Raw genomic sequence first — 27,934 nt, forward strand, 5'->3', positions numbered from 1 at the left:
TTGCTTCCAAAATGAAACCAGCATTTTGATATTTCCCATTTTGTCTCTACATAAATATCACATTTAGACAGGACATGGTCATGGCTAAGCTGGAGTATCTAAGTAATGTGTTATTCACTTTTTTCTATACCGTTTACTGCAAGTTTAGAGCTGGTATGAAAAGGACCTGAACTTAAACCAAGTTTAAGAAATAATGGACAATGGGGTTAAGCACAAAAAACCCAAAAGACAGTTCTGTTCTCATCACTGTTTTCCCTAAAGATTATGCCTCATACCTTCTAAAATGTCTCTTCCCTAAAGTCAAATTTAAGAATTCATTTCTCCTTTACTTCACTGAAGCACACATACTGATTAATATGAAGCATACTGATTAGGAAGGCTCTGTAAGAGTGTTAACAGAAAACTTCTACGTGAGGTCTGTGTCAAGATTTATCCAAGAGCAGGAGATTCTCTCCCTCAGAGACCCATTCTCCCAGCAGTAATGCCATGATCATCAAAGATTCATACTCAGTATAAATTCAAATCTTTTCATGAAGCACCAAGTCTTCATGACCATTTATACATCTCATTAACTCCACTAATGTCCCAAAGGCTGAATGACAACTATGACTCTGCCACTCTGAGTGTCGTTACTACAAATGTCAAATGCGTTCTATCTAAAAGGGCCAAATGAAAAGAAGCACTTTCCAGGGCACGTGGATGACTCAGTTGGTTAAACATCCAGCTCTTGATTTCAGCTCACATCATGATGGCAGGGTTTCATGAATTCAAGTACAGTGTCAGCCTGCTTGATAATCTCCCTCTCCCCCTCTCACTCACTCTGGCCTTCACCCACTCATGCTCTCTCCTTTGCAAAATAAATCAACTTTAAAAAGGTAGCAGTGGGGGGCTTCTGGGTGGCGCAGTCAGTTAAGCATCCAACTTCAGCTCAAGTTGTGATCTCCTGGATTGTGGGTTCAAGCTCCATGTTGAGTGAGCTCTGTGCTGACTGCTCAGAGTCTGGAGCCTGCTTCTGATTCTGTGTTTCCCTCTCTCTCTGCCCTTCCCGTGCTCACATTCTCTGTCTCCCTCAAAAATAAACAAACGTTTTTTAAAAACCTAACAAAAAAAAGACGCTCATTCCTACTTCTTTTATTTATCTTCCTGCTCTTCATTTACACCCTGAATACATAACCCAAAGTTTCTATCTCTGTGTTAAGCCATTTGCCAAGAGTGGACACCCATTAGAAGTCTTTAAGATGTTCACAAGGTTCCCAAAACCATACTTAGAGTAAATGCTACAATTACCAAAAAAAAAAAAAAAAAAAAATTAAACTAGATTTTACTTGACTAACTGACCTTATACTACCGCTCACATCTGATTTCAGACTATCCTCTGATTCACCAACCGTATTCAAAGGAATGGGGCAAAATGCCCAAGCCTTTAATACAGATACCACAGGTAAGCACAAACATTTTATACTCAGCACACACTGTGGAGGTTAATAAGCAGATATGTCATTTCAGTTGTTGCCTGCCGCATATAGTAACTAAACATTCATCCTTCAACCAACAGCCATACTTTCACCCAACAAGCAAATTTATTTTGTATTCACCAAAAAAATCACCATTTCCACAATTCAAATCTATATATCATAATGGAAATTTTCACTCTCTACATTGCATATTTCCGTATTAGTTGAATTTTTCACGGATTTCTTTCTTTTGTAACAAGATATCTAGTATAGAAATTAAATCCACACATATCTAGTGTCCAAACTGCAACAGGCTTTATATCCTTATTCTCAGGAAAATTCCTCTTAATAAATGCAAATATACTGAAAAACGTTAGCAAGCATATCCACCAAGTGGATTTTTTTTCTCTGACCACAAAGACTATGTTGAAAATTATTTTTAGATTTAGAAAAAAGGTTTGCAATTATAATTTTTTTAGGATAGGAAGGAAACAAAACAAAATCACAGACAAGTATAATTAGTCCATTTTTAAAAACAGGAATACACAAACAGAAAAATATTGAGTGAATCCATTGTCAAAGAATCCTGGTAGGTGCTGCCAGGAATACAAAACTGAGTAAGGCACAATACGTACATAACTGTAGAAGAGAATAACCATAGGTACAAAAAGCTATAAGGTTTCAAAACAGAAGCTTTGATGATATTTAAAAAAAAATGGTGGTGGCCACAGTCAGAATCTCAGTAGCAAGTGTCTGGTAATGACACAGAGATTTGGGGATATAGGCAATCCCTGAAGCCAGGGGTAAAGAAACTGTGCAGGACAGATATGAAGAGAAAAGAAGTGGAGGGCAAGGCACAGGGCAACAACAACATTAAGGAGATGAGCACAGGAGGAAGTTCCACTCAGGCAAACCTAATGGGCGGATGGAGGGTCAGGAACATCACTGAGGCCAAGTCCAGAACGAGCATCTCAAGAGGTGGCGAGCTGGTCCACAGCACCCCACACATCTTTAAGAACCAGACTTAGTAAAAGTGTTTTTAATAAGGAAGAAAGGGTGGAAACCATACCACAGAGATTTTAGTAAAGAACGATTAAAACACACACACACATACACACACACAAAGCAGGAACATACCACAAATGCACACTATTCTTTTGAGTGTGAGTAAAGAAAGGCAATTGTATCATAGGTCTTAGAAATATTTTCAAATTACTATCTGCAATCCCTCACATCAGTCCATGAGATCTATTACATCACTGTCATTATCCAACACCATTTCATTTTCACTAAAGCTGAATGGAGAGCCCAAAAAGGGAATGAAGACCAAATAACCAGTTGTTCACTGACCCACTTAGGGCTCAAAAAGATGACCACATCCAGATTCATGCCCTGGAAATTTTGAAACTGGAACAAAGACTGACAGAGCTAGCAAGCAGCACTGAACCATGTACAACAAAGACTGGCTAAAGAAGAGGCTGAGGACAAAGCCGGTCTGTAAGGAAAACAGAAGTGAGTAGCCTGGACCCTAAGAGGGAGAAACGGGGAAAGGAGTCTTGGATCTGCATTGTCAAAGGGCCTCACCAATCTTGCTGTTTTTGGAGTTGTTAAACTGCCTTTTATCCTTGCAACAAAAGCTAGTTCGAAGAGAATTCTACTCCTTGCAAACAACAGAGCCATAACTAAAATAATTATAAACATTCCTCCTACTCTGAAAGGATGCATGTTACTAATTTTTTTTGATTATACTACATAAGGCCACAGTGAACATTTCCAAATACTAACCCTTTGCTTTTGGTTCTAATTATTTCCTGAGAATATATTTTTTATGTGGAATTATAGGCCAAGGGATATAAATGTGAAGGTCCTTAACAAACTACTCCGAAAAGGTTATTTTATATAGCAGCAATATCAGCCCTATCAGCCACAGTGTACAGAAATATGGAGAAACGCAAAATTTTAAGTAAAGACATCTGATGCTATCTTCAGTATTAACTATAGATTTCTAGGCAAAGATTACATCTCCAAAACAATCCTTTTTCATCATTAGATGATATTTGTCAAACAATGTTTCTCCTAATACTTTAGTTTACAAAATTCATTTTTATTTCCTTTTTGGAAAAAAAACCTTTACTGAGGTATAGTTTACATACCATAAAATTCATGTACTCTAAATATATAATTCAGTGATTTGGTAGGCTGTACAGAGTTGTACCACCACCACCACAACTGAGGTTTAGAACTTTTTCCATCGCCCTAAAGATTCCCACGAGCTCATCTGCATGCAACCCTTGCTCCTGCTGCCAACCCCAGGAAACCAGTCATCTGTTTTCTGCTCTTGCATAGATTTGCCTTTTCTTAGCATTTCCTTACATCACTCACCATAATGTTTCTGAGGTTCATCCACAATTGTAGCATGTACTTTACTCCTTTTTTATTGCTAAATAGTATCCTATTATATGTATATACAACATTTGGTTTATCCATTCACCAGCTGATGGAAAATTGGGTTGTTTCAGTTTTTGTCTAGTATGACTAATACCACCATAAGCATTTATGTATGTTTTTGTGTGACCATAGATTTCCCTTTCTAGTGAGTAGACACCTAAGTGTGGAATGCCTGAGTCATATAGTGTATGTTTCTGTTTTAAGTTTATGTTTAACTCATTAAGAAACTGCCAAACTATTTTCCCAAGTGGCTGTACTCCTTTACATTTGCACATTCTGCTTTTTAATATCCCCATGTAGCGAGTCATATTAGTCCAGATAAGAGTTAGATTTTCTGCATGGTAAACTCTTATTTACCCACAGGTAAGTACAGCCTTCTACCAGTGAATATTTATCATAGTTCAAAAGAGGGTACGTGATATGGTAGCTCACCACTGCCAACAACTAAATACCACAAGATCACTTCTCCATCCCTTATCAGAGATAGGAAAAGATAATAAAAGAACATGGTCACACACATACATCTTTAACTTCCTCTGCACAAGAACTCAGGATCTTAAAACCATGATATAAACAATGGTGTCAGTTCAAAAGACTGCTGGTGGGGTGTCCAGCAAAACTGAGAAACTGTGGTTAAGAACTTTTTTACATGTGACGGAACTTTTCTAATAGTGAAAACTACACAAATGCCTCCACAAAAGAATGTTTTAAGGTTCATCCACGGTGTAGCATAGACTGAGGTCCTACTCCTTTTTACTACAGAACAGTACTCCCTTACAGGGATATAAAACTATCTTGATTCTCAGAAAAGAGTGGCACACAACTCCTGATCCACGGCAGAAAATCATTAAGGGGTACACTGCCCCAAGGGTAAGAGCATTAGGCATTAGCCTGAGAAATCCTGACACAAAGATGTCAGGCACCATGCCTCAACAGCCTGCAACATGATCAGACCCCACTGGGACATGTGAGACACCACCCAACAGAGAATGATGTCCATTTGTGAAATACCTCAACAATCATATTCTTCTCCTAATGCCTAAACATTAGGAGGATCTAGATGGAGACAGGAAATGTAAAGAACCTAAAGGTAAAGACTGAACTGTAGGGTAATGGGTCTATGATTATTTTCTATACCTCACTGTGGCCCTAGGCTAACCAGATAAGGGAGGTGTGTGCTTATTTTTTTATGTTTGTTTATTTTTGAGAGAGTGAGAGCATGCGAGCATGAGCAGGAGAGGGGCAGAGAGAGAGGGAGACCGAATCCGAAGCAGGTTCCAGGCTCTGAGCTATCAGCACAGAGCCTGATGCAGGGCTTAAACCCATAAACCAGGAGATCCAGACCTGAGCCCAGGTCAGAAACTTAACTGACAGAGCCACTCAGGCACCCCGGGAGGTGTATGTATCTAGTCTACCTTCTTTATTAAGTCATTTGAATATTTACCTTTGTTTACTTACCAATGGGGAAAATTCCAAATAGGAAAGAGTTGATTTTGAAAAAACCAGTTGTCAACAGATGCTAGTGAGGACCTAAAATACAATCATACTTAAAAATATAATAAAAAGGATATGTCAATGCCTAATTTCTTTTCCTTCTTCTTATAAAGAGAATGAGGGGCGCCTGAGTGGCTCAGTCAGTTAAGCATCTGACTTTGGCTCATGTTCTCATTCTTCTGGAGTTCCAGCCCTACAACAAGTTCGGTGCTGACAGCTCAGAGCCTGGAGCCCCTCTGGATTCTGTGTCTCCCTCTCTCTGCCCTACCCCTGCTAGGGCTCTGTGTCTCTCACTTTCAAAAGTAAATAAACATTAAAAACAAATTAAAAGAGAATAAAACCATGGTGACTATTCAAGAGAACTTACGAAGGCACTCTGCCTCATTCATGCATAAAATAAAGTGTACTTGGGAACACTGGAGTACATGATAAAGTTCAGGAAACAGAGGGAATGAACCAGAAACAAAAACAATTACTGAACTACACCAAAAAACAGGAGTCAAGAAGAGGAAATGAAGATCAGTTTTATTAAAGCACTGAATGTATTTCTTTTGCTGTAAACAATTCATAGCAGTCACCCTATACATAACATACTCTCAGGGGTGCCTGGGTGGTTCAGTTGGCTAAGTGTCCAACTTCAGCTCAGGTCATAGTCTCACTGTCTGTGGGTTCAAGCCCCGCATCAGGCTCTGTGCTGACCGCTCAGAGCCTGCAGTCTGCTTCAGATTCTGCATCTCCTTCTCTCTCTGCCCCTCCTCCACTCGTACTCTGTCTCTCTCTCTCTCTCTCTCTCTCTCTCAAAAGTAAATAAACAATAAAAAATTTTAAAAAAACATACTCTCATGTTACAGAGAGGCTAATATGAGTATATTTCATTAATATCAGTCTTTACTAAAGAGATATCTTTATAAAATAAAAAATAATTTTAACCATAATAAATTATACCTAAAATTAACTGAAACAAGAACATTTTCCTATTTGAAAATGACCACTAAATCTTAAAGAAAGAACTCTGAAAAGCTTAATACTCACTACATTTAAACACAATTCAGTATACAAACTGAAACACTAAGGAACTCCATCGATAACAGAAGTCTTATGAATTCAAGAAACTTAAGGAAGATATAAAAATAACTTATTTTTGTCAACATTAAGGAATATTATAATTCAAATAGAGAAGGTAAAACCTCAAAGTCTTGAGTACCATTTCTTTAATAAAGAAACAATCATGGAGTGCCTAGGTGGCTCATTCGGTTGAAGGTCCAACTTGAGCTCAGATTATGATCTCACAGTTCATGAATTCTAGTCCTGCATTGGGCTCTGGGCTGACAGCTTGGAGCTAGGAGCCTGGAGCCTGCTTCGGATTCTGTGTTTCCCTCTCTCTGCCCCTCCCCCACTAGTACTCTGGGTCTCCCTCAAAAAGTAAATGGAGATTTTTTTTTTTTTAATTTTAAAAAGGAAGCAATCATTCAACAATTAAGTGGGTTCCTACTACTCTGCAGGAACTAGCTTAAGGCAAGGAGGAACCACAAATTTATCATAGATCTTATAGGGTCAAGTTCTAGATTCATTTTGATTTTTTTTTTTTTGAGAGAGAGAGAGAGAGAGAAAGAGAGGGAGACACTCAGAATCTAAAGCAGGCTCCAGGCTCTCAGCTGTCCACACAGAGCCTTATGAGGGGCTCTAACTCATAAACTGTGAGATCATGACCTGAGCCAAAGCTGGGCACGCAACTGACTGAGCCACCCAGGTGCCCTTGTCCTTTTTTTTTAATGTTTATTTATTTTTGAGAGAGAGAAAGAGAGAGAGCAAGCAGGGTAAGGGCAGAAAGAGAGGCGGGTACAGGATCCCAAGCAGACTCCAGGCTCCAAGCTGTCAGCACGGAGCATGACATGGGGCTTGAATTCAGGAACCGTGAGATCATGACCTAAGCCAAAGTCAGATACTTAACCAACAGAGACACTCAGGAGCCCTGCGATTCATTTTGAAAGTAGAGTCAACAGATGCTGATGAGTTGGATATAAGTGTGATAAAAGAGAAATCACAAATGACCTTAGAGTTTACTGTTTGAGAGACCACAAGTTTAAAGTTAAATTAACTTGGGATGGAGGGTGGTGCCTGGCTGGCTCAGTCAGCAGAATACACCACTCTTGATCTCAGGGTTGTGAGCTTGAATCCCACACTGGTGTGGAGAGTACATAAAAAATTAAAATAAAATAAAGTCTTTTTAAAAAATAATAATAAATAATAAATAATAATCTTAAATCAACTGAAATAGGGAAGATTGGAGACTGAATATCAAAGCAGGCAACAGATTGATCCAAGAGTTCAAACTTGGATGTATCAAGGTTGAGGTGTTCATTAGTAGACATATCGAGTAGGCAGCTGGACATAAAGCCCACTAAGGGAGAGATCCAAGATGAAGATATAAATCTGGCACAGAGGTGGTATCAGAGCTATGAAACTGAATGAGATCATCAAGAAATGGGTATAGATAGAGAGGAAGACCCAAGAACTGTTACCTAGAGCACTCCAAAATTAAAAAGTCAGGAGGAGAAGGAACTTGAAAAGAATAAAGAGAAAAGGCAGCTAATAAGGCTGAATTAAAAGCAGGGGAGTATAGAAAATCCCAAGGAATCTATTCCAAAACTCCTAGAACTACTAAGCATGTGTAGCAAGGTCAATCATAATCTATATAGTAGCAATGGACTATTAAAAGCCAACAATACCATTAATAACAGTTCAAAAAACTGAAATACTTAAGTATAAATCTAAGTAAATATATATAGGATCTGTGTGCTGAAAACACTGATGAAACAAAACACTGATGAAAGAGTGTTTTTCCTAAATAAATGAAAAGACATCATCTTCATGGTTTGGAAGATTTAAAAAGTTCAAGATGTCAATTCTCCCCAAATCGAGCTACAGCTTTAATGCAATAATTATCAAAATTCTGGCCATTTTTTCTGTAGATACACTGATTCTAAAATTTATGTGGAAAGACAAGGGAAACAGACAACTAAAACAATTCTGAAAACAAAAGTTGGAAGAGTCACACTTCCTGAAATTTTCTGAGAAAAATGTAACTTTTTCTCCACTTGATTTTTAGCTATTCAATATATATTTTTACCAACCAATATAAAGCTATAGTAATTAAGACATGTGGTATAAGAGGAAGGAAAGACATAGATATATAGATATAGATAAAGATATAGATATAGATATATAGATATAGATATAGATATAGATATATAGATGGTGCAAGAACAAAGTCCAGAAATATATCCAAACAAGTACAGCCAACTTTTTTTTTTTAAACAAAGGTACAAAAGTCATTCAGTGCAGAAAGGAAGGTCTTCAACTGGTCATCTATACACACATTTAAAAAAATGGACCTCAACCTAACCTCATATTTCATATAAAACTGTACACAAAATGGATCACAGAGATATAGAAAACAACACAGAAACCTCTAAACTTTTAGAAGAGAACATTTTTGAGAGAGAGAGCAGGGGAGGGGCAGAAGGAGAGAGAGAGAGAAAATCTTAAGCAGATTCCATGTACACAGTGTGGAGCCCAATGTGGGGTTCAATCTCACAAACTGTGAGATCATGACCCGAGCCAAAATCAAGAGTCAGACACTTAACCAACTGAGCCACTCAGGCACCCCTAGAAGAAAACATTTTTAAAAGTCTTTGTAAAAGGATTAAGTGAAGAATTCTAAACATAACACCAAAAACCCAAGTCTATAAAAGAAATAAGTACTAATAAACTTGATACATCAAACTTGAAATTTTTACTCTCAAAAGACACTTAAGAGAAAGAAAAGACAAGATACAGACTGGGAAAAATACTTGCAAATCACATATTCAACAAAAGACTTTATGTATCCAGAATAAATGAATACCCACAGTTAAAAATAATAAAAATAAATAAATAAAAATCTCAACAGAAAATGAGCAAAAACACTTGAACATACACTTCACCAAAGAGGATACATGGGTGTGCAGCAACCACATGAAAAGATGTTCAACATCAATAGCCATTAGAGAAAAGCAAATTAAAGTCCTAAGAACACATCGCTACACACCAATTCAAATGGCTAAAATAGGGGAGCGTAGGTGGCTCAGTCTGTTGGGATGGTCCAACTTCGGCTCAGGTCATTATCTCGCTGTTCTTGAGTTTGAGCCCTGCGTCGGGCTCTGTGCTGACAAACCTAGAGCCTAGTTCAGATTCTGTCTCTGTCTCAAAAATTAACAAACATTAAAAAAGAAAAAAAAAAGAATGGCTAAAATAAAAAATATGACATTAGTGCTGGTGAAGATGCAGAACTAATGGACCCCTTATACATTTGTGATAAGAATGTAAAATGATGCAGCCACTCTAGAAAACAGTTTGGCAGTTTCTTAGAAATTTAAACATTTATCGGGGCGCCTTGGTGGCTCAGTTGTTTAAGCGTCCCACTTCGGCTCAGGTCATGATTTTGCTTTGTGGGTTCAAGCCCCGCTTCGGGCTCTGTGCTGACAGCTAGCTCAGAGCCTGGAGCCTGTCTTCGGATTCTGTGTCTTCCTCTCTCTCTGACCCTCCCCTGCTCGCGCTGTGTCTCTCTGTCTCTCAAAAGTAAATAAAATATTTTTAAAAATTTAAAAGAAGAAAAATACAGTTTAAACAAGTTTCTCTGGGGTGATCGACAGTTCCAAACAGTTACACAAATCTATATATGTGATTAATTTCCTAGAATTTCTCTCTCTCTCACACACACACACACACACACACACACACACACACTCACCCCAAAAAACTGCATGTAGAAACTGGTGAAATCTGAGTAAGGTGTGTATTTTAGTTAATAGTATTCAGAATTTTATCACAGTTATGAAAGATGTTATCATTGGAGAAAGCCAGGTGAAGGGAATAGGGAAGTCTGAACTATTTTTGCAACTTGTATGAGAGTCTAAAATTATTTCAAAATAAAACATTTGTAAGTGTTTTTTGAATGCTGCTGATAAGTCAAGTCAGACAAAGACTAATAGACTTAACAACTTGTAAATTGCTGGTGACTGAGAAGAACTGTTTCAATGAAGGTTAACGATTAGGGAGCAAAATGCTTAAAACTCAGACTGCAGAGGGTTTTAAGTTATCAGAAATGGCATCAACTAGGATATGATCACAGAAGTTAAATGGCTGAGACAGACAGTGAACCAGAACTTTAAAGTAGAAAAGTTAAGGGAACTCAGAATTTCTTATTAAATTTGGGAGGGGAGGATCAGCTTATTCTGATTCTGAAGGAGGCTACTGAACTGTATCAAGAACGATAAACCACCAATGTTCTTCTAGAGTTGCTCTAATGTCTACAGAAAAGCTTATGAAAACCCTAAACAAGCAGTAAAATTAGACAATGAAAAAGATTAGGGAGAAAAAATATATGCAAAGCATTTTGCTTCCACTTAAAAGGTGAATAATTGAGAGTGCCTTTCTCCAAAATACAATACCAAAGTGTTCTGCATGATTTACTAGGAGCAAAATCAGTGAACCCTGTTCTTAAAACAAGGACAGACCTTGAAATCAGTATGATGTTTACATCAGTGAAACAAGCTCTCTTCTTAGGGCTTTCTGAAAAACAGAAAAGCATTCTTTTTCAAGTTAGAGAACTACATATGAGCAGATTAAGTGATTTTACATAAAGTCCCACTGAATTTCAGGAGTGGAGTAAAGAATCAGATTCACATTTTCACTCTTAAAGAACTTAGACCAGGATTCAGAAACTCTTCCAGCAGATACAGTCAACACAGACAGACAAGCTTCACCATAAGGTTTAGCAGCTATCACACCAACCCAAGTTTCCTGCCCCTCTTCCCTAACCTAGTCTTCACCACCTTGACTCATATTCATAACTTCCACCTGATAAAAGAAAACCAAAACAAAAGAGTTGTACTCTTGTGGACTTACTTTCATCAAAACAGACCCACTCCACAATGAAGACAATGAAGTACTGTCGAAAAGAATGTGATCTACAGAGTAAGGCAGACTTGAGTTTAAAATGTCCCAACTTCACCTTTTGGTAGCTATAAAGCAACAATACCTACTAGCCTCAGAGTTGCTACGAGGAGATTTAAGAAAAAAAAATCTGTAACATTGTAGTAATACACAAAAGACACTCCAATAAGAACACAACCTTCCATTTACCCTATAGGAAAAAATTCTAAACCAGACAACAAGCAGCCAAATTACAATAATTTCAAAGTGAATAAGCAAAATTCTATACTGAACAAAATGGATGCCTTCCCAGTTACTCTTTTTTTTTTAAACTTTATTCATTTATTGTTTATGAGAGGGAAAGAGAAAGCACAAGCAGAGGAGGGGCAGAGAGAGAAGGAGACACAGAATCTGAAGCAGGCTCCAGGTTCTGAGCTGTCAGCACAGCCTGACGTGAGGCTTGAATTCACAAGCCATGAGATCACGACCTGAACCAATATCAGATGTTTAATGGACTGAGCCACCCAGGCACCTCAACCAGTTACTCTTCTCATCGCCTTGCCCCACGATTTTCTTACTGGGACACATAAAACAGAATTACTCTCCACCCTGCAAACAGGTACTCTACTGTTAAAATTAAACAAGGGTATATACTCCCCCTCCCAAGTTACAGAGAAATTACATAAAAATTATATGGAAATCTCTTTTTTCTCTCTCTCAGATTTTGAGAGCTCCTAAAAGAAAGCTTTTAGGAATATCAGAAGATTAACCCTCAGAAGATTAACCCTCAAGTTTAAGAATGGATCTAATTGAACACATCTGTGTATTTAACTAAATACAAAACTGGTACACTGTGCTTCAAAACTACCACATATTCTACTGAGAAAATCACGGAGTCATTAGACCATGCATCCCACTTTTCCTGTCCTGCCAGTGACCTCTGCTTATAATCTCTCTAGATACAACAAGATCACAAATTGGCTTTCCACTCTCACCCTCGAAGCCAAGACAACCACGCCAAGAAGAACTGTTGGAAAGTCACTTGATTAAAAAGACTCCTCTCCACTGCTACCTACTGAGGTAAGCAGCACCTGGGACCTGCCTTCTGAGAGACCTGCTTGGATACCGTGCTCGGGACTGAGGCTGACTTTTCACAAGCCAAAAACACCAGTATTCTTTCTACAAGTAATACAGAACTCCATTTCTTGTCATGTTAGAAACACAGATTCGTGATAAAAGTAGTAAATTGTCATTTTTAAGACCCTTTCTCGTTCTAATTCCAAATATGAAAGCTTAAAAATAATTGATAAAAATGTTGGAGAATTTAATTCTTATTTAAAGAAGAAGCCCACATGAATTTGGCTACCAAAGAATATTAAGTGAACTTCTAGAAAGCCAGATATACGACATAAGCTATTTATAGCTGCAGGAAACACTTTACAGACACTATTTTTGCTTGCGCTTCACAACTACTAAATAAGGTAGTATTCAAAATTCCTGTACTGTGTCGAACATGCTTATTTTTTATGACTTACATCACCAATCCTGCACTCCAATCACAAATGTTTCACATAAGCAGTTTTAAGCTTACACTTTTAAACACATGCCCTGTTTCTCAACAAACACTAATTTTAGAATTGTAAAGCAGTTTTAGATTTAAAAACAAAACAAAACAAAACTGAGCAGGAAGATATATTCCCTCTCCACGACCAAACCGTTAATTTCACCCATTATCAACGTCTTTGTTTTAACTGATGAACCAATACAGATATGTTATAGATACATCATTATTAACGAAACTCTGTCATTCACATTAGGGTTAGTCTCTGTTGTACATTATATGTGTTTTGATGAACACATCATGACATGCATCAACCACAAGAATATCATACAAAATAGTTTCACTGCCCTAAAACTCTTCTGTACTCCAATCCCTCCTCTGTCCCCACCCCCAAACCACTGGCAACGAATGATCATTTTACTGTCTCCAGAGGTTTGCCTTTTCCAGAATCTCATATAGTTGGAATCATACAGTATGTAGCCTTTTCAGATTGGCTTCTTTCATTTCACAGTATGCATTTAAGTTTCTTCCATATCTTTTTATGGCTGGATAGCTCATTTCTTTTTAACACTGTGTAATATTTCATCATATGAATGTACCGCAGTTTATTCATTCACCTACTGAAGGGTATCTCAGGGGCTTAGAAGCTTTGGCAACTATGAATAAAGCTCCTGTGTGCTGATTTTGTGTGGACATAAAATGTTTAATTTATTTGGATAATACGTAGGAGCACAACTGTTAGATCATGTAATAAGATTATGATTAGTTTCCTAAGAAACTGACAAACTGTTTTCCAAAGTGGCTGTACCATTTTAAAATCTCAACAGCAATGAATGAGAACTTCTTCTGCTCCACATCTTAACCAGCAGTTGCTATTGTGTTCTGAATTTTAACCATTCTAATAGGTGTGTAGTCGTACCTCATTTTAATTTACAATTCCCTAACGAACTAAGATACTGGCCATTGTTTCATGTTTATTTGCCATCTGTATATCTACTTCGGTGAGGCAACTATTCAGATCTTTTCCCTACTTTTTGGTTAGGTTATTTACTTAATATTGAGTTTTAAGAGTTCTTTGTATATTTCAAATAAAGTCCTTCACCAGATATGTGTGTTATAAATATTTTCCCTCAGTCTGTGGCTGTACTACATAAAGAGCAGAAATTTTTAATTTTAATGAAGCCAAACATCAATTATTTACTTCAAGGACCATGCTTTTGGTACTGTTGTCTAAAAACTCATTGCCAAATCCAAGATATAAATTTATTTTTAATTACAAAAAAGTTTTCAAAGGAACAGTGTCATGGGTTCAACAAATTACTTAAAACCTAAAAAAGTATCTAACAACCCCAATTAGTTTTCAAAACACTATTTATGAAAGAAAAAATAAATGAAATATTAGCACAAATGCTTACACTTTTAAGTAAACCACACATGGAGCTTGAACTCATGACCTCGAGATCAAGAGTTACACACTCCACTGAGTCAGCCAAGCACCCCAAATTATACTTTTATCTAAAGTATATCATAAGATACTTCTAAAATAAGTCATACTGACATACTCAGCCTTCAGACTCTTTAGTCCATAACGAAAAAAATACAGGTATCATTGTGCAAATATTTTCATATATTCAGAGATGAAAATTTTGCAAAAAAATAATTAGAGGGGCGTCTGAGTATCTCAGTTGGTTAAGCGTCTGACTTTGGCTCACGTCCTGATCTCACAGTTCGTGGGTTCAAGCACTGCATCAGGCTCTGTGCTGACAGCTCAGAGCCTGGAGCCTGCTTCCGATTTTGTCTCCCTCTCTGCCCTTCTGCTGCTCATGCTCTGTCTCTGCTTCTCAATAATAAATGTTAAAAAAAATTTTGGGGGGGGCGCCTGGGTGGCTCAGTCGGTGAGGCATCCAACTTGCTCAGGTTATGGTCTCGCAGTTTGTGGGTTCAAGCCCCACGTCGGGCTCTGTGCTGACAGCTCAGAGCCTGGAGCCTGCTTCAGATTCTACATCTCTCTCTCTCTCTCTCTCTCTCTCTCTCTCTCTCTCTCTGCCCCTCCCCTCCTTGCACTTTGTCTCTCTCTAAAAAATAAACATTAAAAATTATTTTTTAAATAAATAAATAATTTTTAAAAATTAGTCTATTTTACAAAAAGGTTGAGAGTTAATGTAAAGAAGATAAATCTGGGGCACGTGGGTGGCTCAGTCGGTTGAGCATCTACTCTTGATTTCAGCTCAAGTCATGATCTCACAGTTTTGAGATTGAGCCCCGTGTCAGGCTCTGTACTGACAGCATGGAGACTGCTTGGGATTCTCTTTCCTTTTCTCCCTGCCCCTCTTCTCTCTGCCTCTCTGTCTGCCTCTCCCCCAGTTGTAATCATGCACTCACTCTCTCAAAATAAACTTTATAAAGTGTATATATATATATATATATATGATAAATTTGACCTTTTGCATATATCTTAATATAACTGCTTATTAATGTCATTATGTCCATCAAAAATATATTTATATTTGGCCATTTTGTCAACTCAGTGTTTACCAAATTAAATTCTGTCCACTCTGGGGTGCCTGGTGGCTCAGGTTAAGCATTTGACATCGGCTCAGGTCATGAGCTTACAGATCATGGATTTAAGTCCTGTGTCAGGTTCTGTGCTAACAGCTAAAAATCTGGAGCTGCTTCAGATTCTGTTATCTCCCCCTCGCTGACCCTCCCGTTTGTGCCCTATTTCTCACTCTCTCAAAAACAAATAAACATTTAAATAAAAAATCATGGCCCTTTTGCTTGAAAAAGTGAGGAGTGGTTAGGAAATATAAGTGTGGTGAGGAAATAGAACTCTGAAAACAAGATTAGACAGTAAGAAGACTTAATTCCTATGGTAAGCAAAATCAGCGTATAATTTCAATTTTCTTATTGCATATAATTCATTGATGAAACTGATTTAGTAGAAAGAAATTTTAGGGCTTCTCAAAAATCAGAGTTCTTGTCTAGAAGTTAACATTGAATCTATTTAAATCCTGCAGATTTGTCAAGATACATTAAATAGAAAAGTTAGAAAATAATGTCTACTAATTTAAGAGAGCTGTGTTCAGCACGTGAAGCAATAGCTCTTCACCCCTTAACTTTAGCAAAGGCATTCCATAACAATCCTTGAAACTATTTTTAAGATTTTATGAGAAGATACTTTTTCCAATGAATCCCTTTAAAAGGCATAGAAAACAACAGTGAAATTCAGTAAGCTTGGCTACTATGCAACTAAGAGAGCTTCAGTTTTCATAATCAGCAGTCTATACTCTGATTTATGTAACTTTTCTTTCCTTTAAGAACATCCAATATAAATTAAGATTTATCAAAATATTGTTAAGTGTTTTGTTAAATGGATATATAATCATTAATATATCAAATTTACACATTATCTTTTCCAAACATAGCATGAAAAGCAATCTGGTCCTGGTATACCTTGAACAAGAATCCTATGAAGTCAGTTTTGCAAGAATTTCACTATCCTTTAAGTCTTCTCTCAGTAGTTTTCCATCTCCTGACCTCCACACAGTGCTCCTTGGCTATAAATCCCCATTTGTCTCTGTTGTATTCAGAGATGAGCTCCATCTCTTATTCCTATTGCAATAATCTTGAATTAAGCCTTCCTCACCATTTTAAGAAGTGTCAGCATCACGTTTTCTTTAATAATAGAAACCTTGTAAAGGAGAAAACGTCAAATTCCTCAGTAAATTTTGGTTGGTAGACTAAAAGAAAGGGAAAAACTAAAACTTCTTAAAATTACTCTTTATCAACCAACATGTGAGTGATGAATTGTATTCAAGACACCAAGTTCATAGAGTTAAAGATACAAAGATGCGTCTGTAACAAAAAATTGACTGACTTTTGTCTCTGGCTCCTAAGAAGAGACTAAATTCCTGGTATTTCCTGAGTAACAGGAGTACCTTTGTTTTCCATGAATCTGTTAGATCACACCTGAGTTTATGCTGACAAGATGACTCACAATGGGGTCTGGTCACCAGAAAGATCAACCAAGTGATTAGATGGATGGAGCCTGGAGTCCTAGGGAAGAGAAGGGGCCTGGAGATTGAGGCTCAATCAAATGGCCAATAATTCAGTCAATCATACCTAATCAAATATGAATGAAATAAATGAAACCCCAATAAAAACACCAGACAGTTGAATCTTGATGAATACATCAGAACACTAGGAGGGTGAAAAGTCTTGATTTCACGGGAAAAGGCACAGAAGTTCTATGTTCAGGCCCCACCCCCACCCCATTTCACTTGAGGTCCTGAGAACCTCTAAATTTGTGGTAGACTTATCAAAAGTATAGGTTGCCTGGAGACCCCCACACTTGTGACAGCCATCTGAAGTGAGGGCAGTCTTGTAGGGGTAGGGAGTCATAGAAATTCTCTAGGTTTGTAGCCTGTTGGTTAGAAGTGTGGGTAACCCTGGGGACCCTCAAAGTTACAGCTAACAGCTAAAGTGAATTACAGCTGACAAAGCAAGGACAGTCTTTTTGGGGACTATGTTAAACCAGTGGAATCTAATACCAATTCTGGGTGGTTAGCATCAGAATTGGATTAGGGTATACCGCTTTGCGAGACAAAATTTGTCTTCAAGGAGACAGATATGGGTTTATCAGTAGATCCACTCAAGTCCACAGACAACAAGGAGGAGTAGAATTTTGATTTTGACTTATTTTGCATCTTCAAAATATTTAGGGGCACCTGAGTGGCTCAGTTGGTTAGGCGTCAGACTTCAGCTCCGGTCATGATCTCACGGTTTTGTGAGTTCAAGCCCCTCACTGGAATCTGCATGATGACTGCACAGAACCTGTTTAGGATTCTCTATCTCCCTCTCTTACTGCCCCTCCTCCACTCACACTCTCTCAAAATAAATAAATAAACTTAAAAAATAAATAAAGTTAAAATGAACTCTTTTGCTTTTTTAAGAAATCACATCTTTTTAAAAAAATATTTTTTGGGCCACCTGGGTGGCTCAGTCGGTTAAGTGTCCCACTTCAGCTCAGGTCATGATCTCATGGTTTGTGGGTTTGAGCCCTGCCTTGGGCTCTGTGCTGACAGCTAGCTCAGAGCCTGGAACCTGTCTTCAGATTCTGTATCTCCCTCTCTGTCTGACCCTCCCCTCCTAACAATGTCCCTCTCTCTCTCAAAAATAAATAAAAACATTAAAAAAAAAAAAAATATATATATATATATATATATATTGTTTTTGGCAATTTTTATCTTCCACTGACAACTTTTTGTTCATGCCCTTCATTCACTTTACTTTGGATTAGTCATCTGTTTCTCACTAGTTTATAAGAAAATTTATATGTAAACAGTTTAAGCCTTTTTCACATATATCCAAATATATCCACAGTTTGTCATGATGCAGTTTATATCACTGTGAATAATACATTGTCTCTTTAGGAGTTTATAAGCTGGCCACAAAAAATAGTCTATACCATTATTATAGGCTAAACATTTTACTACCAGGTTATATCACAGAGTAATCAAGACCTAAAAAAAAAGTTCCAGCCCCCCCCCCCCAAAAAAAAAACTAAACTAAAATAGCAACTACTCACACTCACTACTCAAGTAAATGGAAAATAATCCATTAAACATAGACAACAGTTTTCTATTCCCAAACTGTACAAACTTTAAACTCTAGAAAAAGTATACTAATTTATTGCAACACAGGAATTTGGGATTTGACACTTACTTTATCATTACTATCATTACTCTGAAACTTTGCATACAAATTCAAGATTTTACTTTTTTCTAGAAATGTAAAAATTTACAAAAGTAATACATGAGAAATTACAGAGGGGGAAGTTAAACCTACATGAAGCCAAAAGGAGAAGGAAAAAAAACTAATGTCAAATAAAAAGCGGATCCTTAAAACCCTGGAAGAAATCTTAAGGCCAAAAAAATAGAAATCTATAGTTTTCTGAATGCTGCATCTTTTTTGATTAGCTGATAAAAAGTACAGAATCATTTTTATAAAAAGATTATAGACCTCAGATTGTAAAATAAAAAGTTACTGCTTTAAAATCTTAGTACTCATCAAATTATAAAGTATGTATGCATATTAAGTTATATCAAACACAAATCACTTTATAGAAAATAAAATTGTCTTCTACATCTGATGTTATATATAAATTATTAAAACAACAAATAAACGAATCTACCCCAGGAATTTGCAAGAATCCCCACAGTAATCCACATGCTATCAGCACATTTAAGGCCCAGAAATTGGCCAAATACTACCACTTCTTTTAATATAAATAAATTTGTTTCACAATACTTTCCAGGTCACTTCACCCAATAGCAACCTTATGCAAATTAGTATTCAAGAACTCAAGGATTCCAAGTCTTTGCCTGTTGTTGTTTTTTTTTAATTTAGCTAGATTGCTATCAACTTTTTAAAATTTTTTTATATTTATTTAATTTTGAGAGACACAGAGAGAGCGTTAACAGGGGAGGGGCAGAGAAAGATACACAGACTCAGAAGGAGGCTCCAGGCTCTGAACTGGCGGTCAAGCACAGAGCCCGACCCACGAACCGTGAGATTATGACCTGAGCCGAAGTCAGACATTCAACTGACTGAGCCACCCAAGCACCCCTAGACTGCTATCAACTTAAAATGTGCTTGATACTTATTAGTAACTCAAAATGTTATTAAACTAGTAAAAAACCAGGAACAGAATTTCCAATGTGCTCATAATGACCTAACAAAATGTCCAACTAAAGTAAATAACTTCAAAATATTAACTATCTTCAGGTGGTAGCACTAAGGGTGATTTCTTTTTCCTTTACATAACAGATTTTCTTAAACTCAGAAATGAGTATATTATTTTTATAACTAAACTTTTTAAAGAAAAAGATAAAGTGTACCAAGACAAATAACTAAAAGTAACTTCCTGATATTCAAGCAATTACCTCCTCAAATAGAGGGATAGTTTTTAAAAACTTTATCCGGTTATACCTACTCAAAATAACGGCTGCAATAAACACGTTGCACTTTATACAAAGTACAGTTACCATGAGTAAGACAGTACAGTCTATTTTCATCTAAGTAGCAATACTATATGCTTGGCTGCACAATGTTTCATAAGCCTGAAGCCAAAAATAGAAGTTACCAGTTATAATGGCAATTACTTTTTAGGGAAAAATTAATTATCTCCTTAAACTAAATCCCAGATTTTCTCCCCCTTTAATCCTATGAAAGTACTTACAATCAAATAAGAATGTGTAGACAATATAAAGAAATATTTAATGTTATCTTGGTACATCACAAAAACCCAGTCCCCTTTACCTTCCACAACATAGTGCTAAAGACCATCCAAAAACAAACAAAAATCTATTAGGGAAAAAGAAAAAAAAGAACTCAGGCATGAAATGGAAAACCAAAGAACTAAGCAGGTTACTATCCTTAGCCATCAGGACAAAATAGGGAAAGAGAAGCTAGCCTGTCCTATCGTGCCAACTGCCAAAAGACAACTGGTCTAAAGGAGAAATATGCCAGCAACTGCTGACCCCCCCAAGACACTCAAGGAGGTAAATCTTTGCTCCTTCTTTTCTATTTCCAAGTCACATAAAGAGAAACAAGAAACGGTCAGATTCAGGAATCACAGTGAAGGATTAAAAAAGTAATTATGAAAATAAATAAATGAATGAATGAATGAATAAATAAATAAGTAAATAATTAAATAAATAAAAGTAATCACAATATCTCAAGGGCCAATCCTAACCCTAATTTGTGAAACTTAACCTAGAAGGAAAGCTTCCAGTTATTTAAAAAACTAAAAACCAAAATTATCCTATAAACCAATGATCTATGTCAGTACAACTTTAAAAATAGGTTAAGTTTTGATGTATTCTGAGGATTTTATTTTGCACATGTATTTATATTCTTTGTGCTCAATTTTCCCAATTTCAATAAATAACTCTATCTCCTTTCTTATGGCTTTCAATTTACATTTAAAATGTGATAAAATAAGCATAATCTTAGTTTTAGCTTTGCCATAAAACAGCTTAATCAAGTGTCTGGGCCTAAGTTTCTTCACTGATATACTAAAGGGAGTTGGTCCAAATGACTTAAATGAACCCTTCCACTGTAAAATAATCATTCTATAATTCTTCAGGATGACCTCAAGTTGTTTTGGGTGACATCCCCCTTTAACTGAAGTAACACTGTCTCTAGATTAAAACACTGGGTATACTCCTGAATCATTCACCATTATCAACACTGGTGAAGATAGTACTATAGATTTATTCCCACCCCAGCTCTATCACCTTATCCAACCGCCGTACAACATACCCATCACTACCTACTTATTAATTTACTTACAGAGGAAATGGGTAAACCAAGCCCCACTGTGTTGAGGACAGTGGATGTGACGGTACTGTCATGGTACGGATACTGGATGCTGTTGTCTTTACAGAAAAAGCCTCTCTGAAATGGATATATTTGGCCCAAATTTAGAACAGCCATAGGCATGGAAGCTGTTGGGGAAGGGAAAAAAAGACACACATGGTTAAATTCAATTCACTTCATTAGGAAGTAAAGTCTACTGAATGGGATGCAAATCTTAACCATATTTGGTACTTCTTAAAAAGGATCAATATTCCAAAATACCCGAAAGTGAAGATTAAGGAAACCATGCAGCATTAGCTTGTCCGTATCAGCCCCACCTTTATCACGTATAAATTCTCTTACTTGCGTTGACCTCTGATATTAAAAACACACAATAAAAGAAATCCCCAAGGAAGAGAGCAAAATTGGCCCATGGAAAATTCAAGTTGAAAAAACAAGAAGGTTTTATATTTTACATTTTGTGATTTATTTTTAATTGAATTGTTCAGTATCTTAGGTATGTTTAAGGAAAAAAAGGGAAACCTTTGTAAATACATTTAATTATCTGTAATATCACAACAGCCAAAAACAGTCAAGGAGGGGAAAGAGAAAATTTTGTTTCCCATTAAAATGTAAATAAACAGGATTAGGAAAAAATATAAACCATAAGTCTACCTACTAATAAAAACTGAAAGAAACTAGTCCTTTTGTTTCCCAAAGATAAATTCAAAATGATTTATTTATTGGCCCTGGCAAGGCTCTAAATTGCTTTAGCAAGTTATAAGGAAAAATGGTATTTTTCACCCAAATAAAATGAAAGACCAAAGAAAAGTTAAATAAGTTAGTAGCTTTGTAATATGTTCAAGTTTACTATGTTTTTATGCTTTGTTTTATACAATTCAAACAGTCAACCATCTACTCACTATATGCTCAATACTAATCTAGGCCGTAAATAGAGAAACAAACTAGTATAAAATAGACCTTAGGTTCAAGAGCCTAAACGGCGTGTAGACACAGACTCTGTACCAGAGGAAATGGTTTAAAAAGTAACACCAAGATAAAGTTTTAGAGGGTGATAACTGCTCTGTGTATCAAATGTGATGGTTATCCATAATTCTAAGCATCTGTCAAAACTCACAAAATGTACAACAAAAAATGAATTTTATTGTAAATTTACAAAGACATACCATAAAAAGAAAGTATGACTAATTTCTTAAATGGTATAAAAGATCCTATAGGAATTCAGAGGTCAACGTGAACCAAAGTATTAGAACAGACGATTTTTTTCAAAAAGCAACTGAGTTGAACTTGTAACAGCAGGTAAACCATAGCAATCAGGAGGGGCTCAGGGAGAGCATTTTGTGGTACAAGGAAGCATGCTAGCATGAGGTGGCACTAACGAGCACAGGGGAATGAACGAGCAAGGGGTTTCTCGAGGTATATACCATTTTATAGCCAACATGTACTGCGTGCTCACACATGCCAGGCCCTAGGCTACGCAGACTAACTCCATTCCTTACCTACATTCCTGTAGGTAATACGACTTCTCCCATATTTCACATAAAGTCATTATGAGACTTAGATACATGCAGACCTTGCTGAAACTAATAAATAGTAGAACCAGGATTCCAACATAGGCCGATTCCAGAGTCAATGTATATATGGCCTCCCAAGGAGGCCAGTGATCTGGATAAATTAAGAAATTAGAACTGTGACAAGAAGGTAAGACCAGGAGGTGGGGGACGTGTAGTTTGGAAAAGCTTGTTCAGTATAAAATACATACTATGTTCATAATAAAAAACTCAAAGTTAATGGAATAAAATGTTCTTTGCAACAGATTACTCTTAATTCTTCAATTCTATGGTTTTTAACGGGAGAATTCGTGCTTGATATTTTTGTGTTTAATACAAAGAATTAAGTATTTAAAATACTGGCCTAAAAAGAAGCTTTTCCGGTAGGAAGTAAAAATATCACTGTGCTCTTTGTTCCGTCAGAATCAACAACAAATGTAAGATAAAGGATGTGAGATTCACTTAAAAAAAAAAAAAAGGTAGAAAGGTGACCATTTCATACAGCTTCAAAACAATCCAGGAACTGATAAGTAGTGTGTTGACAGTGAAAATAGACATGGATGCATGAAAGAGTGTTCTGAATATAGAAATGACTCAACTTCATGCCTAGTCACAATTACTGAGGCAGACCTGAAGATGATACTTCAGGGTATGGAAATAGAATGGTAGTCCCACTGACAGATGTGAAGCTGGGAGTGGAAGGTGGTTGATGATGGAACAAAATCAGTTTAGTATTATTGAGAACACTGCCTTTGGAGCAAAATGGTAACTTAATGCCTGGCCTCAACTTTCACTCTTCCCCATGTAGCCCTTAAGACTCCAATCACACTGAACCATTTGCTGTTACCTGAACATTCTATGTTTTCAAAACTCTAGGGGCCTTCAGAGATGTTCAGCCTTCTAATGGGGATACTTGCCCTCGTATTTCCCCTTCAGTCCAAGGCAGCCATGTCCTACTTTCCTGTCCCATGGCACCTTATAGACCCATCTATCACACTCTATTATATATTACTTCTGATATTCTGTCAGCAACTTCAAGGCAAAGACTCTCAGTATTGTATCCTTTGCGCTAGGCATACACACAGTTGGCTCTAAATAAAAAGACACTAAAAGGCTAAATGAATAATGGGTAACAATCAGCAGTAGGGAGATATATGCAAATTATTGGCACTAGAAGTGGTAACTTAAGTCAGGGGAATTCAACAGTTAAGAAACAGCCAAAATCAAAACTAACAGAGATGAAACAATCAGCTAATGACTAACATCTATAGTGAAATCATGAACAGAAACTGTAGGAGAGAAAGGAAGAAAAGATGACTACACACTTTAGCTCTAGAGGCCAGGGGCTATGTCTGTTTCATTCAGCAGCACATACTGGCCATTCTTGGCAAAGAATGAACAACAGAGAAATATAGGGCAATGTTGTGATACAAAAGCCAACAGAAATAACTTAGAGTATCAAGTCTGTATCTCTGTATCTAGAAAGGTAAAAAGTCAAATACTGAGACATTAAGGAGAGTGAGAACTGAATAGCCTCTGAGGTCTGAGGAAAAAGGGTATCTTCTTAAGTAACCACCCTTTTATAATAATTATACCACCTGCAATAACACCCCAACATCTTTCTGAAGAAACTTCAATAATAAACTTCAATACTGGATTGTCATTGTCTAAGCATGAATCTCTTTCTTCAAGTTAAATATGTCACAATTATATTGCTCATGTTTTATATATACACATGTGTAGAAGCACATCCCTGTGAACTGAATTCAGTGCCCCCCAAAATTCTTATGTTGGAGCTCCAACCCCCAATTTTATCATATTTGGAGGTAGGTCTTTAGGAGATAATTAGGGTTAAATGAGGTCATAAATCCAATGACTTAATCCAATAGGGTTAGTCTCATAAGAAGAAGAAAAGAGGGGGGCACCTGGGTGGCTCCGTTGGTTAACTGTCTGACTCCTGATTTGGGCTCAGGTCATGATCTCACAGTTTATGGGTTAGAGCCCCATATTGGGCTCTGTGTTGACAGTGCAGAGCATGCTTGGGATTCTCTCTCTTTCTCTGCTCCTCCTCTGCTCATGCTCTCTTTTAAGATCTCAAAATAAATGAAACTTAAAAAAATTTTTTTAATTAAAAGAAGAGGAAGAGAGAGAGAGAGATCTCTCCCTCTCAATGTGCATGCACTGAGAGAAAGGCCATGAGAGGACACAACAAAAAGGCGGCCATCTATCGGCCAGGAAGAGAGTCCTCACCTGAGCCCAACCATGATGGCATCCTGATCTTAACAATTCCAACCTCCAAAAATATGAGAAAATAAATTTCTGTTGTTTAAGCCACCAAGTCTACGGCACTTTGTTACAGCTGCCCAAGCTAAGACACACACATACAGCATATCTATCCCTCTCAACAGACACCTCTATTTAAAAAGCAATGGAATAGTCTCTGCTCTAGAGATCATTTTCAATAATATTTTAGGATAGTAATGGAGAGTACTGTATTCAAGTTAGTGTTATAGGAAGATGCTTCTCTAAATAAACCCTTTCCTGTGTCTCCCTCTCTCTCTGCCCCTTCCCCATTCATGCTCTTTCTCTCTCTTAAAAATAAAACATTAAAAAAAAAAAAAGAGTAGGACATCTGGGTGACTCAGTAGGTTAAGCGTCAAACTTCAGCTCAGGTCACAATCTTGCAGTTCGTGGGTTCGAGTCCCGTGTGGGACTCTGTGCTGACAGCTCAAAGCCTGGAGCCTGCTTTGGATTCTGTGTTTCCCTCTCTGTCTGTCCCTCCCTTACTTATACTCTCAGTCTCTCTCAAAAATATATAACATTTTTTAAAAAAAAAGTGATGAAACAAGCATTCAGTACAATAACTTATTTCAGTAACTTATTTCTTAAAAGCTCAATAAAGTGAAAAAATATATAGACCAATAATTAATGAAATGGAAAACAAAAGAAAAATCAAGATCAACTAACTAAATCAGTGTTTCCAGGTTAATGAAATTATTAATCTTGGTAAAGTCTTAAGAAAACAAGAAAAACACAAATACATCAAATTATTAAACTGTTTACAGCATATCACCTCTATTTCTGGGCTAAATCTTATCAGAAACTCAGAGATACTAAGTAACTCAAGAGTACACAGCCTGTGGGTACGCACTGGGGCAAATAACCACTTTTGCACAGGTGGTAAGCAGGGCAGCCAGCATTTTAACAAAAAGTTCCTCTTCTTTTCACCACATCATACCACTTTTGTTTTTTGTTTTTTATTTTATTTTTTTAGGAAAGGAGTCTAACCACCACGGTCTCATTTCCCTGATCTACAAATGAGAAAAAAGAAAAACATTTTCTCTTAGGTCCCATTCAGTAAAGTCCATGATTCTTAGAGACTAAGTTGGTCTGCAGAGAGAAAACTGAATGAAGGTGGAATTGCTCTGTGTGACCCAGGATACATCTTATTCTACTACATGTGGGCTGACTGAGCCATCCTAAAGTCTAAGTGTATTTTGCTGTTAACTACAGAAAAGAAATGTGAAGCCTCAGCAGAACTTACAAGAAAAATAAACAGTGAGGGAACTGCTTCTAGGGTTCATAGTTTACTAAAAGGTAGTGGGTAAAACCCTTATGTAAGGAATATTCTCCCATTCAAAAAGAAAAAAGAATCCAGCACATGTATAAATTTAACCATGTTTTTGTCTACATATAGTATACTTGAGTCCAACAAATGAGTCTACAGTTACTTTTGTGAAATGCGCCTCTACAAACCCTTTCATTTTCTCCTTTTAGCAGTCCTAGGTTAAAAGTAAATAAAAACTTTTTGGCTCTTTACTATTTTGTGCTACCTCCACAGTTTATAGAAGGTTGTATTCATTCCAAACTTAAGGAATGTTCTTTATTTGGTGTCCAATTAAGTTTGAACAAAATACATGGGGAGGATAGAGAGATATAGTATTTTTCTTGCTTTCTTTGCAGATAGGTGTTGCATATTCTTTCCAGAATCACATGAAAAATCCTCCTGCTAATTGACAAGTTATACGTTGTCTGAACAGAAGTTTTCTTCCCCTCCTTTAAAAAGATCATTATATGTCCGTATGTTAAGGGGCACCTGGGTGACTCTGTTGGTTAGGCATTCAACTCTTGATTTCCACTCAGGTCATGATCTGACAGTTCATGGGATCAAGCCCAGCAATGGGCTCCATGATGACAGCACAGAGACTGCTTGAGATCACCTGTCTCCCTCTCTCTCTCTGCCCCTCCCCTGCTCACTGTCTCTCAAAATAAAAATAAATGGGGTGCCTGGGTGGCTCAATTGGTTGAGTGTCCTCTGGCTTCGGTCCAGGTCATGATGTTGCAGTTCACGGGTTTGAGCCCCACATCAGGCTCTGTGCTGACAGCTAGCTCAGAGCCCAGAGCCTGTCTTCGGATTCTGTGCCTCCCCCTCTCTCTGACCCTTCCCTGCTCACACTCTGTCTCTCTCTCTCAAAAATATATAAAGCATTTTTTAAATAAAAAAAATAAACAAATGTTTTTTTTTAATTTCCAAAAGTAAAGAGAATCACTCACAATTTCTCCAACTTAACAAGTGAAACTAGTAAGTTTGCAGGTAAGATGGATGGTTTCTTCTACAGATTCAATACACTCCTTTCTAATTATTATTCCTCATCACTTGACAAATGTTTCAGGTCTAGCACACAGCCAAACTCTCATAGTTGACACTCAAGAGAGAATGAAGACAAAAGAATCTGGGGGTGCCTGAATGGCTTGGTTGGTTGAGCGTCCAACTTCAATTCAGGTCATGATCTCTTGGATCATGAGTTTGAGCTCCTCATTGGGCTTGCTGCTGTCAGTGCAGAGCCTGCTTTGGATCCTCTGTCCCCCACCCCTTTCTGCCCCTCCCTCATTCACACATGTGTTTTCTCTCTGTCTCTCAAAAATAAACATTAAAAAGAAGAAAAAACATGAATATTTGAAATAAGTAATTATAAAGGGGAAGAGGTAAAGCCATGAGATTTTAGTAAGATCATTTAGTGCAAGTGGCAACAGCTATTATCTTGGAAAGAACACACAAAATCAACAAA

At 37.1% G+C, this 27,934-nt stretch overlaps 1 protein-coding gene across 2 annotated transcripts in view; it reads right to left on the reverse strand.

Moving 5' to 3' along the window:
- The window catches only part of PLPP1 (phospholipid phosphatase 1), an 81,558-nt gene that overhangs the window by 33,247 nt on the left and 20,377 nt on the right, over positions 1-27,934 (reverse strand). Inside the window, exon 2 of one of the 2 annotated variants that reach the window (XM_029942245.1) lies at positions 21,289-21,443. The exons of the other annotated variant lie outside the window; for it this stretch is intronic. Within the exon in view, the coding sequence (XP_029798105.1) occupies positions 21,289-21,443 (155 nt within the window). The remainder of the gene's footprint in view (positions 1-21,288; positions 21,444-27,934) is intronic. 2 annotated transcript variants of the gene reach the window in all.

Source organism: Suricata suricatta, chromosome 6, assembly GCF_006229205.1.
Source record: "Suricata suricatta isolate VVHF042 chromosome 6, meerkat_22Aug2017_6uvM2_HiC, whole genome shotgun sequence".
Taxonomy (NCBI): Eukaryota; Metazoa; Chordata; class Mammalia; order Carnivora; family Herpestidae; genus Suricata; species Suricata suricatta.